At 44.0% G+C, this 16,165-nt stretch overlaps 1 protein-coding gene across 1 annotated transcript in view; it reads left to right on the top strand.

Moving 5' to 3' along the window:
- The first annotated feature begins 7,164 nt into the window (after positions 1–7,164).
- PRKD3 (protein kinase D3) overlaps positions 7,165–16,165 on the top strand; it is a 35,808-nt gene continuing 26,807 nt past the window's right edge. Inside the window, exons 1-2 of the mRNA XM_084512468.1 lie at positions 7,165–7,612; positions 15,566–15,704. Of these exons, the coding sequence (XP_084368594.1) occupies positions 7,322–7,612; positions 15,566–15,704 (430 nt within the window). The 5' untranslated portion in view covers positions 7,165–7,321. The remainder of the gene's footprint in view (positions 7,613–15,565; positions 15,705–16,165) is intronic.

Consider the following 16,165-nt stretch of genomic DNA (forward strand, 5'->3'; position numbering starts at 1 on the left):
TATATCAGTGGCATTCAATTTTCACACAAGTCCAAATGCAAAACCAAGTCATTGCTGAGTAGGAGAAATGTGCGATCACTGAGATCACCACATGAGACCAGCGTGGGCTACAAACACTATCGACAGACCCTTAAGCAAAAGCCCCATCACATCAGCAGAGACCAGTCATGGGAAGTTGCTCTCCATCCACCTACCAAGATGATAGTGACCCTAACAGGACTGCACAACAGAACAGCCTGTTCCCTTCACTCCTAGCTCTTGTGGTTGACTACACGACCCTGATGCTGGACAAAATTTCTGGCTGATGTGCCAGAGTTCTCAAGCAAGGAAAAAAAAAAACAAACACGCAGTGTGTGCAGCAGAAATTTGCCAAAAATGTAAGCTTGATTCAGGACTAGCTAATGTCTTCCCCCAGGGTACCATGGTCCCACTGAGGGCTGCAATTCCTTCACAGAGTACAAGCACGGCAAGTGTAAAGTCGGCGTAAGACTGCATTGATCACACCTCCGTAGGAAACGCAGATAAAACGGTAAGTGCCAGACCAGATATGTAAAGGTATTGAAAAGGATGTTTTTAAGCTTTTTTTCCCCTTCCCCCAGCCTGTTAGTTCAAACAGTGTCATGCTTGCTGTTGGCTCTTTTGTAGGAACAGGTTGTTTGCTTTTTGTTTAAGTATTAGTGGAATTGGTCAAGGTCATTAACCTGGAAATTTAAGCACAAAAGCTAAGAAGAAATGGGGACAGTGCTCTGTGACTCCGCTTCCCAATGAACTGAAATCTGCCCCGTTAGCTTTTCTAAAAGTAAACCAACTTGGTAATGTGTCAAGCACAGGTTGGCTCATGTGAGTGAGTTCTGGTGCCTGCCCAGGGAAACGGGAACATTAGAAACCCGGCAGGGGAATCAGTTAAGTTGAATCTGAATGCAGGGTGTGCTGGAGACCTTTTGGGGGATTTTTAGATGGAAACTGCTTTTGGCTTTGCAAAAGACAACATACACAAAATTAGAAATGGAAGCTGATACCTTGACTTTCAGTTTTGACTTTATTTATTTTTTTAATCTCACTATAAAGAGCAAATATATCTGGATTAAAATCAGTCTGTACCTGATATGAATGTGTTGTATGTGTTTTATTTTCACTGTAGATGAATGCTCTGTATCGAGACTGAAATGTCAAAGCTGATTAACATCTGTAATTGCCACAGAAAGCATAACAACACTGAAACACAGTTTTCTTCCCTTAATTGAACTTGCCATACTAAGATTCACTTCAGCAATGCAGTTTTGTCTGTTCTTAAATTGGTCCCTATCCAGCCAAACAACATACTGTGTTTAACTTCAGGATAGATTTTAGTCTGTATTACTTTCAAAATTTGGAAGGGAGACCTCCCTCCCTTCCCATTCATAACCTCCCCCAAGAGTTCTCTGTCTAATGATATGCAGAAGAACAAGGAGGCAAAAAACAGTAATAAATTGAAGCGAAGCATAAATCAGAGCAGTTCACAGCTGAAAAGGGAAATATGGAACTATTTAAAAAATAATACACCAAGTTAAAAAATGGAACCACAGGTGATGAACATTTTGTTTTCCAGTGATTTATAAAGGAAAAATGCATTGTTTAGTCCTACTCCATGCTACCAAATTGAAGAGACGTCAGCAAATCGCTCAGCGGTTAGCTGTTGTCTGTGTCTAGTCAGTTTACTAGCTTGAAAAGCAAATAGATGTAACAAGGTATCATTTAGAGGAAAAACAAGTAGGTTATTTGAAGAAAACCATATGTTATCTGTGAAAATGCAACCTGTGTGTTGCTTCACCCCTGCGGCCCAGCTGCTGCAGCAGTGAGAGAAGCGCGCGGGGAACGGCACCGCCAAGGGCTGTGGGCTCCACACACCCATCTCCGTGAGCCGGTACAACTCCCGCACCTTCTGCCCCTCCAGAGACATTTTGGACATTTGGTTCTTGCAGCTAACAGGCCCACGGCAGGGAGAGGAGCAAGCGTGCTTTGTTGTGTGTTCAGCCTCGCTAACAGGAGGTGGTTTTGTGCCCGAGCTGTGGCTGGTTTCCCCACAGTGGCACGGCAGCGGGTGGGTTATGCAGGCTGGGATTTCCAGAGTCCGCAGCCCGGCTGATGCATGTTCAGAAACAAGTGGGTGGCTCCTAGAAGCCGTAGCAGAAGGGCAGCAGGGCTGGGGTTCAGATGGAAGCACGCAAGCCTGGAGGTGCACCCCGTGCTCATGTGCATCCCATGGACCTGAACCACCGCTATTCATCGAAGTCAGCCCACCCGCTGCTGGTTTCTGTGGGTTTTGGAACAGGGCCTCTGTGAGGCTGTGAAAGCCCCGGGTTTGGCGCTTCAGACTTAAGAGCGCCTGTCTCCGTGGGTGTATTTGAGGCAATGTTTTAGTAAACTTGAGTGTGCGGGTGAGCCCTAAACACTTATTTAGGGAAATAACTTCATGTTTGTCTCATAATTGGTAGAGGAGGAGGATGCGATTAGAGTGAGGCTACCCACCTGGTAGGCGTAAGGATTTGTGAGACCATTCTTTAAAGTTGTGATGGGTACGTGAACTCCCAAAGGACAATTATATATAATTAACAATATAAATATATAGTTTTCAGTGGATTTATGCCAGGGTAAATTTGATTCCATGTGTTTTTAAGCCTGTACTAAACTTTCCACTGTTTTTTTGGAGGTAGATTTTAGGACAAAGTTCAGCTAAGGGCTCAAACCGAGACGATGAGGTAATTACACAGAGACATCCACATTGCAGGATTTTATCCAAACCAAACCTGAACTCCTAATTCTTGTTCAGTTCTCCTACAATGGGGGTGGGGAAAGGAGACCATGAACTGGGAAAAAAAAAAAAAAAAAAAAAAAGGATGGAAAAAAAAAAGTCCTTTAACAATTTGTTCAGATAGATATTAGTTCCTCTTTCTGCAAGCATTTCTTGCAGGTCGTGCAGATTCTGAATGGGCACATTCGCTAAGCAAGAGCAGTGTCAAAAGCAGTGAAAAATAACCTCAGCAGTATACGCTTATGGTATTTCTCAGACAAATGCACTAGTCAAGTCTCCTAGGACATTGCCTTCTTTGTAACCCAGTCAGATGATATGCAAATGTTCCAAACACCAGGCTGGTGAACAGAAACGAATACATTAAGTTTCCATTTACAGACACAGAGCATCCAAATGCTATAGGCAGTGATTTCAAACTGGGAAAAAAATGGATGGGCTTTTAGGGTTATAAAACAGTCATTCCAAATGTGGCTTTTCCATATGGCAGGTAGTGGTGTGTCTGGAATGAAAAGCAGGGTTTCTTACAGCAAGGAACAGCAGAAGCTATGCGTATTTCCTGCTATCATGTAAGAGGTAGCACTTTGTGAAGTGCAGCTGGCTTCAGTAGGGAAAGCTCTGAGCAGTGAAAACAAGCTCACCATCTGAAGGAGGGATGGGGGCTCTGAAACGGATGCAGAACATTGATGAAACCCACAGGAAATCGCTGATTATGAGAGTCACAACAATTACAAAACGGGGCGCTTACACTGTCCGTTGGCAGTCGGGGCTGATGCTGTCATAACGCTGTGCTGCGTGGTCACAGACCCAGCTGGGCACGTACACAGCTGCTTGTGCTTCTCTGTAGTTAGGTGCTGAAATGCAGAGCTGCTTTCAGGTGTTTTTTTTTTTTTTTTTTTACCCAGAGCCCTGTAAGAACAGAACATTTTGGGATGCTTCAGGAGCATTCATTAGTATAAAGTACCAGTGTGCCAATGCTTATAGCTGTTATGTTTTGGCTGATGCTTTTCTCTGTTCTAGAATAAATCGATTTTAACTAATCCGTCTTCTGTTCTAATTTATGAAAAAGCAGCTCTGCTGGCTTAGAGCAGCAAATTAAATGGCACCAACCCTAGTGGATGATATAAAGCTGAGCTTCTCTACAAAGAAGTATAATCGTTGCCCAGTGTCTGTGGTAATACCTAACATCCATCTGGTATTGCCTGCAGTTGGCTATTTTTAGGGCTGTTACTTCGATTGTGAGAAGCCTGCTGCACTTTAGAAGCTCTAGAGTACGACTCCTTGCTGTGCTAAACATCAGAAATCATGTTTATGGAGGCAAGCTCTGTGTTTATAGTGTTGGTGTGTGGGAGTCCCACTTCAGGAGGAAAAAGGAAACGAAGATTGCTCAGTTATCTTGTGCAGAGCTTTGGCAAGAACATCCTCTATTCATGGAATAGCCTTCATTAAAAAAGTCCCAGGGTGCTTTTTAGCATTCAAAAACCAGTTAAAAGCAGAATCAGCTATTAACTGCTGCACTTTCGGTTTAAAGTAGTTCCAGATTTCAACAAGAAGCTGCAGGCTAATTATTTATCAAACAAGCTGTCTCCAGCGAGAACACAGCCGTCCTTATAGACCCTATCAGCTGGGGCTGATGCAAACGAGGCTGAAACAAGCGGAAAGCCTCCACCGAGCCCCAGCGGGTTTCAGGCCAGGCCCCGTGAGCGCCAGACGAAGGCAACGCGCTGCGGGCCCACAGCCAGCACCCTCCGGGTTTCTAGCCACGGTGCCCCCCGTCTGCCTGCTGGGGGCCCGGCCGGGCGTCCCCACCTCAGCGACTCCCTGGGGCGGTGGGGACGGGCTGGATGCCCGACCGAGGCGGGGGGAGGCAGCCCTGGGGCCGGGGGCGAGGCCGGGCGTCTCCCGGGCAGGGCCGAGGGGCCGCCACCCGCGCCCGGCGGAGGTGAGCCCCGAGGGGCCCCCTGAGGGGAGCCGGCGGCGGCGCTGCGCAGCGCCCCCCCCCCGCCGCCGCCCCGTTAGCGGTTACGGGGCAGCCGCCGCCACAGGGCGAGGAAAGTAACGGAAACTCTTGCGGGGCCGCGCGCGCATGCGCCGCGCGCCCGCCCGGCGAGGGGCGCGCCGGGGCTCGTAGTTCGCCTCCCCGCCCGGCCCCGCGGCTGAGAGGGGCGGCGGGACTACGGCTCCCGGCAGCCCTCGCGCCCACAGCCGCGTCCCCCCTCACCCCACCCCTCCCCTCCCACCCCCCGGGCGGCTCCTGGCGTGTGCGGGGCGAGCCGCGGGGCCGCGCGGCGGGTGAGATGCGCGCGAGGCAGCGGCGGCCCCGGGGGCAGCCGGCGGCGGGCGGGGCCGCGCAGGTGAGGGCGGGGGGGCGCGCGGCGCGGCCGTTAGGGCCGTTAGGACCGTTAGGGGGGCAGCGGCGGCGCCGGGCAGCCGGGGAGCCGGGCCGGGAAGGGCGGCGGCGGCGGAAAGGTCCCGGCGCGGGGGGGGCGCCGCCCTGCCGCGGGGAAACGGCGGAGGGCAGGGGGGCAGCGGGCGGCTGGTGGCAGGGCCGGGGGCGCGGCGGCGCTGAGGGGAGGGCTCGGGGGCTGCCCCCGCGCTTCCTGGTGGCGCCTGGCCTGCGGCTGCTCCGCGCCGCTGCCGCCTGCGGGGTGTCCGCAGGTGCCGGGGCCGGCCCCGCAGAGCCCCGCGTGCTGCCGGGCGCTGCCCCCCGGGCGCCGCCGGTGCCCGAGGTCCGGGAGGTGGCCCTTTGGTGTCTCCTCGGGAGCCCCTGCTAGCAGTTTCTGTCAGAACTGACATGGTAGGCAACCTATTTCGACTCGGCTTTGTAGAAATAAATGAGGGCAGGGAATAGTTTAAAAGAAATTACGTGGCTTAGCCGTGAAGGGCAGGCATAATGGGATGCTTTGATGTGTTTGAACTGTTGGTCCTATCACTGAAAATCAAAGCATTGCCGAAGTTACAAAGTGCAAGTCTGACTTCCTTCATTCCATGCTGCCAGAGGGGACTGGGGTCCGGATAAAGCTGCTCGGTACCGTTTGGAAACTCCGTAGTTGGAGTGGGCAGTGTGCGTGAGCATTTGTCTTTCCTTCCAAATGCTTCAAATACGGCTTCAGCACAGCAGCTTGTAGCAAGTAGTTGGAATCTCTGCTTGTGAAACTCAAAAAAAATAAAATTAATCCGGAATCCAGTCATGAAATGATTTATTTTAAAAGGTTGTGGCAGGCTTTCTTTTTTATTAAACGTGTAAACACTAAATGATTTTTTTCAAAGGAACTGATGCTCTATTGTATGCTATTTTCCTCCAGTTAAGAGTTTGTGCAGGATGTTTTTAAGTTGCTTTGAATGAAAGTGTTAAAATGTATCCTGAGTACATTCTACATAGAGGGTTTTTTTCTTGGCATTAGTTTTTTTGGAAGGTTCAGTGTATTTAATAAAATTCCTTCTCTACCCGCCAGCTTTTCAGCATACACCTGCAGAGCAGACCTATGGTCTATTCTCCCCCCTTTGTTTTACATATTTATTTTTTTTTTTGCTGTTATCAACTGAAGAGCTTTGCTCTGCTAAATTACTGATAATTAAAAGTTGTGTTCATGTATCGGTCAGCATTAGGTCTGATTTGCATATTGTACAGTAGGAGAACACTTACATTCAAGTTATGCTTACAAAATGTTACAAATTTACCCCATATTTGAGCGCAAGGAATTGTTTATCCTGCTGCTTCGGAGGACCGCTTATGGCCTTGCTGTGCAACTCCTTGCATTTCATTCACGTGAAATAACTGTACCTCTTTCCCTACAGGCAGAGTACAACGTTTCAAAATGCTGGAGGTTGTCTGGGTGAACCTAGAGATTATATTTAATGCGATTGCGTCTTCAGAAATTCTGCTCCTGTGTTTCATGAGCTAAACTATTTCACAAGGATGAAATCAGATACCTTTGAGGATCTCCAAGTTAACAACGTCCTGTGAATTCAGAGATTTTCTGAAGGAGGAGTAGATTTCATCATATACGTGGACTTCGTTTGTTGCCCGAGGATACAGTTTTCCCTTTTTTCGTTCTGAAAAGCTGTCTACATGAAGATGAGGTTGCATCCAAGATACAGTCTGGGGAATTAGGTGAAAAAGGACACTGTTAATGAGTTTACCAACATTTTTTTCCATTGGTGTTTCCAGATTTTTTTTGGTTGTTGTTTTTAATACAGAAATGAAGGACAAGTATAAAACAGCAGAGCTGATGTATTCCTCTGAGGCCTTTGTGTAAGCCTCTGTTGTCTGGACCTGGTGCTAAAGGAAGAGCAATCTGCTCTTGATCAGCTGATTGTGACTGTGGAACAGAACCTTTAATTTAAAGTAACTTTCTCTGGCTTGCACAGGATGAAAGGGAAAATTAACATGTTTTACCGGTCAGGGGCATTTTACTGAACTATGAAAGGGAAAGTTAGGTTTTCCTAACTTCTAATTTAAAACCAAGAACTGACAACATTTTTCTTAGAATTTGACTACTAGGCAGATCTCGACAGTTTAAAGCAAGTCAGATGTCAGCAAACGACTCTTCTCCCCCATCCTTACAGAAGTTTTCCCCACCCACGTGTCATGCTGCTGCACAACAAACCCCAACGTTGTCTTCAAGTCCCCAGTCGGGGCTCTCCAGTCGGCTCTCCAATGGCAGTTTCAGCACGCAGAGCCTCACAAACTCCAGGGGCTCTGTGCACGGGGTCTCATTCCTTCTGCAGATCGGTCTCACTCGAGAGACTGTCACCATTGAAGCTCAGGACCTGTCCCTCTCTGCTGTTAAAGACCTCGTGTGCTCTATAGTTTACCAGAAGGTACAGTATAACAGCACCGTGTTCTGCTGTTGGCAGTGATTGTTTTCTAACAAACTGCTAGGAATATCAAGGTGGAATTGGAATGTGCCAAGAAGTTTGGTACAGGGGCAGAGATCCATGGCAGATGGTTGCAGTTACACACAAATTTAGCTGACTCCCGAGGCAGAAGCTTTTGCTTTAGAAGGAATAAACCCTCCTGTTACTTCCTTGCTTTTGAAATCTAATAAGGGAAGGTGTAGAAGTCAACTTCTTGCAGGGATTAGTTTTCACAATATGGCAAGTGTTTTTTCCTTTCCATAATTGTCACCGGTGTCCTGGGTTTTTACTTGCTTCAGTTTGTGCTTGCTGCTGCTAATGGATAGTCTTGGTACAGTATAGCCAGCTGTAACCTAAGGACCAGTTGTAGCTACAGAAGTACACCGCAAGCCTGTGGACTTGCATGATGCTAGCTTTTACTTTTGTTTTTAGTTAATAATTAAAAAAAAAAAAACCACTAAGCAGCTAATGTTGTATGATTTTTTCCATATATGGAGCACATACTCTGCTCTTTAATGAGAGGACTATTATCAGTGTCATTTCTTTGTTCTAAGACAGTTGACCAAAACATAAAAACATCTTAGGGTACTTCTAAGATGTATCTTGATTAGGCTGTTGCATCGTTCTGACTCTCTGGGGAGGAAATGCCATCTCTCATGTTTTTATATCCAAGTTTTATCCGTGTGTTTACGTTAGGTAGGGTAGGTACTACTAACCAGCCTGAAGAGTGGTTAACAGTGTTTAGTGTAAATAAGAAGTAATTACTCTTTTCCCTCAAGGAAGTCAAAGGTAGATAATTTTGTAGGGAATTGCTTTCCTCATGTCTTTCATTGTAGTGGCTGGTATTTTTGGTTAATTAGTTTTATTAGATGGTTCTTTTTCACTTAATAGCTCGAGAGAAAGTAAATGCAAATGTTGCATAAACTCTCCTTTGCATATGCTGGCATATCTTTTCCCTCATCTCACAACTTACTGCATCTTCCATATGTTTACAAATTAGTTGGCAAGCAAGTTGATTTCATAATATCTTTATGGGCTACCACAATGTACTTCAGCGTGTTAGTTCCTTTCTAAACAGACAAATTATTTGGGTCAACCTTTTTTTTTTTTTTTTTTTTTCATACAGTGTGTCTTAGGTGTACTTTTTTGCAGCCATTTTAGGGGCCGCTTTTTCTTTCTGTATCAACTCCTTCTCTTTGCATCTGCATATTTCCTGTCTTCTGTCTTGAAGAAAGATGAAAACAAATATATTCATACTTACTGCTGTTTTCCCTCTCTGTTCTCTAAGCAGACTCAGCTAAAAGTTTAGTTCAGGTTCTTGTTATAGCTTAAGAAACTTCCTACACACTGAGCCTAATCTACTGCAAAAGGATTTCAGGATCACAGTTTACCTCTTTCCATCTGGCTTTGATTCAGTGCACGTTCTCCTGCAGCTGATGCTACCAAAAAATGACTGTTCAATGAGCGTATGCTTGCAGGCAGCAAACTGATCAAGAAACGCGTGTGGGGTAACAACTTTATGTGCGGCTGGCTCATCTTTCAAGAGGAGTTTTGCAGCCAGTGCACAAGTGGCAATATCCTCCCTCTGTTGGATAGTAATGTGCCCTGCCTGGATTTTGTTCTTTGATCCGGTGACAGTTGCAAGCATATAAAATAAATGAATATTAATATATAAGTATTTATGTAAGAAGTTGTAAACCATGTTCTTCTGTGTACTGCCATGCATATGGCTGCCTGTTTTCTCCAGTTGCAAGCTTGAAGCTATTGGGCATGCCTTTGGGATTTGGTGATGTTAAAGCTTCCCTTTTCTCTGGCATTCTGTGGCTGGCTCAGACTGTCTTCTCTTGACCAGTTCCTGGTTGTCAGCTTTAGGAAGCTGTAGGGTTTGTTCTTGTTAGCAGTATCTATATATTGTTGCACTTCTTTAATGGAAAAGGAGGTATATTTTTTTATACTTGGAATTGTTCATAACTTGTCTTCGTATTTGAATGCTATCTTAACTCTACTAGAATTAAGTGGAATTTTTCTTACTTATTTCTAATAGTGCTTTCAAATCATATTTCAGACTTGTATTTCTCTATATGCCTTGAACAAAAAATGTTTGAGGGAGATGTGACCACCCTCGGTTGCTTGGGAGCTTGAAGTACCTTCCTGGCTCTGTTTGAGGCTACAACTATGATATCAAACATGTTGGTTAGGACTTGCAGCTGATCTCTGAGGGGGCTGGATGTTGACCTTTGTAAAAGTAATTGCAGCATCCTCAGAAGTCTTTAGAAAAATGACTTATGCCTTTCCTTTTTTTTTTTCTTTTTTTTTTTTTTTTTTTTCCCAGGGGAAATTAATCAACGGGGGAAAAAAAATCTTGCAAAAGCCTGTCTTGGGGAGCAGCTGAGTTAGGAAATAAGTACTGTGTCTACCTAATGCCTTTTCCTAGCATTTAGTGTCAGTCTTTCTGTAGTACTGATGATCAGTAGTGCTTCCTGTTTCAGATGCTGCTCAGTGCAGCTTGTTCAGGTTTTGCAGAAGGGTATTTAAAAGTAGCATCAGCAGAACTGAAACTAAAGAAGCAGCAGACACATATGCAGGGAGAGGGAGATGGGTAATGCAAACGTTTGATGTGTCTCTCAATTTTGTTAAAAATGTTCTAAACATCAGGAGAGGAACAAGAAAAGATTTTTTTCAAGTTTAAAGTGAAATTTGGGGAGTGCTGTGTGAATGGTATTGAGTATTAGAATGCTTGAAGGAAGTCTTCAGGGAAACAAGTCAACTGTAAACTTGGTAGGGATGCTTGTGAAGATTCTTCATTCTAGTCTTGATCTCTCTTCTCTGTTCATTCCTTACCTAGATTGCTGCCCGTTGAAGCGCCAGGCATACAGTTCTCAGGGAAAGTCTGCAAAGGAAGCAAAGCAAGAACAGATGGGAAGAGAGAGAGTGTGTTTAGAAGCAGACAAATGTGTCTTTAGCATAAGTTGTAGATGGACAGTGTATGTCGTGCACAGTGATCAGATATTAGAGAGACAAGTTCTTAATCTTGTCTTTACATGTTGTTTCTTTGTTCTAGACAAGTAGAACGTGGGCCTTACTAGTTTAAGACGAGAAAAACCACAACATGTGGTGATGCCCTGCTGTCCGCAAACAGAATTATGTAGGACAGCATATGGTGCTAAAAGTGCTTTATTCTAGCTCATTTATTTTGTCCTGCTTGAAGTAATAGCTACAAATGAAAGACATTTGATTGTTCTGTGCTGTTACTTGTACAGCATCAGTATCTGCAGGATATCTTGTGACCTTTTTCCTAAACTTGTACATCTTTACTTTCATGACTCTGAAACTTCCCTTTTTCACTTTTCTTTCCGTGTTGTTTTTTCGTCATCTTTCTCTCTATATGCTGAGTCTTTAAGGTGTCATTGTTTACCTTAAATTTCTTCTCTCAACAATATTTATGCTTTCTTACTGATGTTAATTTCTCGATTGTTTCTTGCTTTATGTTGCTTCAACTTGCCAGAATTCCAGCCTTAATCTGTTAATAGCTATTTAGGCAGGTGCCTAATGTGTACTCATATTTATTTGTTCAGCCTCTGTAAGGTGTTGAGAATGCAGTCGCTGCAAGTGTAGTTGTGTTCAAAAGGAGTTAAATTTTGCATATTACACCTTCTTGTGACTCTTTCTACTGTTTCTGTAGTTTCAGACTCTAATTGCTTTTCTAAATGTCATAGCTCTGGTACAGAGTGTTCCCTGGTCAATAGTTTGAATGATCTGTATTGAATATGATCCTGGCAGTATGTTTGTATTTTTTTGATAGCTCTGCCTATCATTTTAATTAGAGTGGTTGGGATTTAGTTTTTGATAGCTGGAATATAACTGAAGTCCTTGGGTTCTTCAGAAAACGAGCCAGTTTTCTGTGAAGATGAAGTACATTTGAAGGAGGCAAGCAAAAACTGGGGAGATGTGTCCAAATGTTTTGCTTTGATAATGAAATAAGCCTGACAGGAAAAACACAAATAATGCTGTAGACTCTTCTAAACAAGTGATGATTAATTGTATACTTATATTATTGAAACACCTAAAAACTTTGGTTTTAATGGGACAGTAGTTTGGATAGGTAGCTCTTCTTTAATGGCTGCTGAAGAGGGGAAAAAAAGAGTGTTCATTTTAAAATGCTTAAAATTATGTTGTGAAGAGACCAAAACATGTGGTATGAGTATGAGCTGTTTTATGAAGGTTTGGACACTGTCGTAGTAATGGGGAGCTATCTAACCTGTTTGTGGCAGAGGCGTTGACTTGGAGCTGGAGATGATTTCTAAACTGCTAACAGATGTTATGTTTAATAAAATACTGAGAAGTAGAAGCATCCTGTTACAAGGATCATATTACAATTGATCTGTATTACTACAAGAGTTGCAGAGATCCATTTTTTAATAATTTGGTGTAATAGGTACCAGTACTTGAACCTTTTCCCCCCCTCCCCCCCCCCCAGGTTAAGCTTGTATTCTTAGTTCATGGTGCTTATTTTTGAATGGGTCTAAAATTAATCCAGATCTTGCTTCATGATCAGGCTGTGCTTGAATGTTTTTTTCCCTGTTGGTTTGCCTTCTTGACTTGCCATCTGCTTTCTCCGTACAAGCTAAACAAGTCAGCAGTGTAATAGAGGTGGGGCACGAGAAGCCACCAGGCCTTCAGGAAAATGGGAGCTGGGGGAGTATGGGGGCACAGAGACGGTATGTGCAGGGCAGGTGAGCATCTGCAGTGTGGTAATAGGTTTGTGTGCTGCAAAACCTAGCCAAGCAGTAGTCCAAGTGTGTCTGTGCTGAGGCGTCTAGCGAGGGAAAGATCTCCTCCAATGTGGTTGGAGCCCAGTTCTCTGTGTGACAATGTGATTTGGCACATGACTTGAAAGAGTGGGAGCAGATAGCTGCGTAGGGATGCAGAAGAAGAGATGGGAGTGATTGCAGTGAAGGAGGAGGCTTTCCAAGGTAATGGGTGTTTTTGCACCATTAGACTTTGGGATTAACTTCCAGCAGTTTGAAGCATTTGTTTTGAGTTATGACGGGTCATGAGATATTGGACCTTGAAACAATATCCGCCTACGCTTTTCCCTAGTGTGAATTTTTGGCGACTGGTCCAGAACTTTGTAAAGTAAGTCCTGGAACTTGAACTAGAAGGATCTTTTGGTTACTGCCAAGCTAGAAAGAAACCCCAGTCGTGTTCTGCTCCAGCAATACTGGCCGCTGGCTGTTGTGTTCTTCTGGGGAAAAAGAGCAGCGTACCGGTGCACATCAAGGAAAAGCAGGCATGTGGCAACGCTTCGTTTGAGCACTCTAGATATGCCCGTTGTTTTCCTCGGTGTAACTGTAGCAATGCAGTAGTAGTGTTACTCGTGCTGGTACCACCTCCGTACAAGGATCACGTGTGCTCTTTATGTGAGTTAATATTGGTGTACCAGAGATGAATTTGGCACAAGCCATTGCATACGTAGACTTCCCGCAAGTGATTTCCTGTAGTTAGATGCTCTTCTGGAACTGCTAACGCTGGGAACAGCCTCCTTTTTGCTTTTAGGAAACAAAGTGGTACGGGGATTAGCAGTTTATGTGTTCTGAGTGACTGCGCAGATAGTTTGGGCTTTTAGGCAGGAAAGTAATAGCCATGTAATCCGGTAAGATAAAACAAGCTTTAAAAAATTCCACTTTGAATTTTGTTTTCAAGTTTACATTAGGAGCTCTTAACACTTCAAAGGAGCTGGATAGTGTTCCTCCTTAACAGCTTTGTGTAACAGCATAAAGACAGCTATAAAAGCTCTACTTCACTGCACTACAAGAGAGAAAAGTCTGGTAGTGTACAGTGTGAGCACAGTTTAAGCTTCGTGTAAAAATCCTGTTACAAGATACCACCTGAAGCAAACAAACAACCCCCACGACCAAAACCCTGTGTCAATCGCCAAGGTTATTGCTGGCCAGCACTCCACACGCATCCTTCTGGTGAAGGCGCTGGCGAGGGGTGTTGCATTCCCAGCTTTGGGGTGGAGGAGCCAGCAGGCAAGAAATTAAGGCATATCTTTATCAGAAGAAGGAGGCTTAAACCTGTGAAGTGTCACAGGGGCTGCTTCAAATCTGTGATTTGTAGGTGGTTTTGTGAACCGAGTGCAAAGAGGCAATAGTTCATACTATTTCTCTGAGTCACCAGTTAGCTGTCCGTCCTGGCAGCTGCAGTTAACCACCAGCATCGGTAAGGAGCGGTGCGCTGATCTGCAGGCAGATAGCATAGTCTGGTTGGCTTTCTCTCCCTTTTGTTGGGATGAAGTTATTCAGCAACATAGCGCAAAAGATATACTATAATTAGACGCTATCTTGAAGATTAAAGGAATTTTAGCATTGATGTGATAGCGTTCTCTTGTTGATATGAGCATGAAGTCTGATATCTGGCTAACCAGCATGTATAAGATCAAGGAATAAAACCTCACAGCACATATTCAAAGACTGTAAATACATTTTGCTTTCTTGTTAATTGAGGCACACAGACTTTTTAACTTTTTACTCATTTACTGGAGATACAGATTAACTTTATTTTTTTTTTTTTCTCTGTTAATGGGGCTGGAGGAAAATGTGTAGTGATTTAGTGTAAGGGGCCATTGGAGCCCATGCAGCAGTTGGAGAGTAAGCGAGTCCTTTACTGTCTTGTAAGAAATGGCAAACAGCCCCTCAAGGGCTCTGCATCCCACAGAACACTTGTGAATATTTGATGTGAATGTGCAGGGCGTGCACACCAAAACAGAGAAGGCCAAATTAATGTTTTGGATAAAATTCCTGCCGGAAAGAGGAAATTATTTTCTTTCTGAGTGGGAAGGGAGTGTGAAAACAATGGCCATGACGGATACCTTCATTACGTCTTTGATTTGGTAGAAATGAGTCTTTAGGCTACTTTAGCAAAGGACAATTGACATACCACCAGCTTCATGCAGTTTAGACCCTCTTACTTATGACGCCAGTCTTAAATTACCAAGCTGTAGTCTGTTTGTTACCTAATCAATAGAAAACGTGTTGTGTGCTATTCTGTATTTTTTCTGCACATTCTTCCTGCCTTCTGTCTAGCCCGTCTGTGTGTTTATTCACACCTTGAGATTGAGTTCTGGTCTGAACAGAAGAAGGCCAGAGCAGCTGGTTGATCGCTGTTCATTGCTCTCACGGTTCTGTTCCTGCTCTTTTTCTCTGTGAACTGTCTGTTAACTTTTAAACTTTTCACTTTAATGTGTATTAATCACATTCAAAGAGTGGAGAAAATACAGAATAAGAGTCATTTTAGTGGAACGTCATGGAAATATGGCATGTTGTATAGCATATCTGTTCCCTATATGAATTGGGAATATTATCTTCTGCCCTTGGAATGAACTGAGTTCTCCTTTTTTTGCATCTGCAAATCTCAACTGTTGTGGGACATGAGCACTGAGCCTCTTTGGCTTGCCCCTCAATGGAAGAGTGGCAAGTGCTGCTGGAGTGGCTGGAGCTGCCTGCCTGGCTGATCACAGTGTCTGTGAAATAAGGGTTGCAGGTGGTGATAAGCTGCCTTAGAGAAATCTGCATTGGCTTTCAGGTACCAGACTGATTACGTATGTCTGAGAGATAAAAAGCCCAAGCATTTTTCCATTTCAGGCTTGCGAAAGTGTCACTGTTGGTTAGCAGAGAGGGAGGGAGGCAGGGAAAAAGTTCTTATCACTGGGTTTTGTTTTATTTTTTTCTTGTTTAATGCTACATTTCAGTTCAGAAAATGCTTCAGTTCCTCAAAAATGTCAAGCAGATAATATTTTTTTTTTCCCCCATGGAACACTTAAAACACTTGAGTTCTGTAGTTATTAAAAAAAATAAATCATTTTGTGGGTAGGATTAACAAAGCATGTGTTAATTTAGAGTTTGCTTTCTATTGCAGTTCCCAGAGTGTGGTTTCTTTGGCATGTATGACAAAATTCTCCTCTTCCGGCATGACCTGAACTCAGATAATATTTTGCAACGGATTACATCAGCAGAAGAGATACATGAGGGAGATCTTGTTGAGGTTGTTCTCTCTGGTAGGTATTATTAACGGAGTAGCACTTGCTTCGGCTGCTTAAAAGAAAACGGGGTTTTATGGAATATTAGTATCGTGCGTGCCTTGAACTCTTTTGGCTAAGCAGTCTCACACAGGGTCACCGTTTTGGGGTAGAGATTTCCAAGAAAATCCATGCAGTACTGATGCTTCAGTACTGAGTTTTGTTATTGTTTTCATGTTTTAGTCTTATTTAGATTTATTAATTATTGAAATTGAAATGCAGGTATGGTTCAGAATTTGCTTTTCCAACCGTGTTCTTGGTCTTTTGCTTAGATTTGTCATCGTTCCGTAGCTTTTGCATTGACAGTTCATATCACGGAAATGTTTCATCCGTATGTAGTTGCTAAATCATACCTATAAGGACAGTCTTAATGGTTATTGTAGTGTTTGAAAACAATTTCTTTTAAATGATGAAGTCTGTAGCACTGGCAGTATTAACCT

Source organism: Aythya ferina, assembly GCF_964211825.1.
Source record: "Aythya ferina genome assembly, chromosome: 3".
Classification (NCBI taxonomy): Eukaryota; Metazoa; Chordata; class Aves; order Anseriformes; family Anatidae; genus Aythya; species Aythya ferina.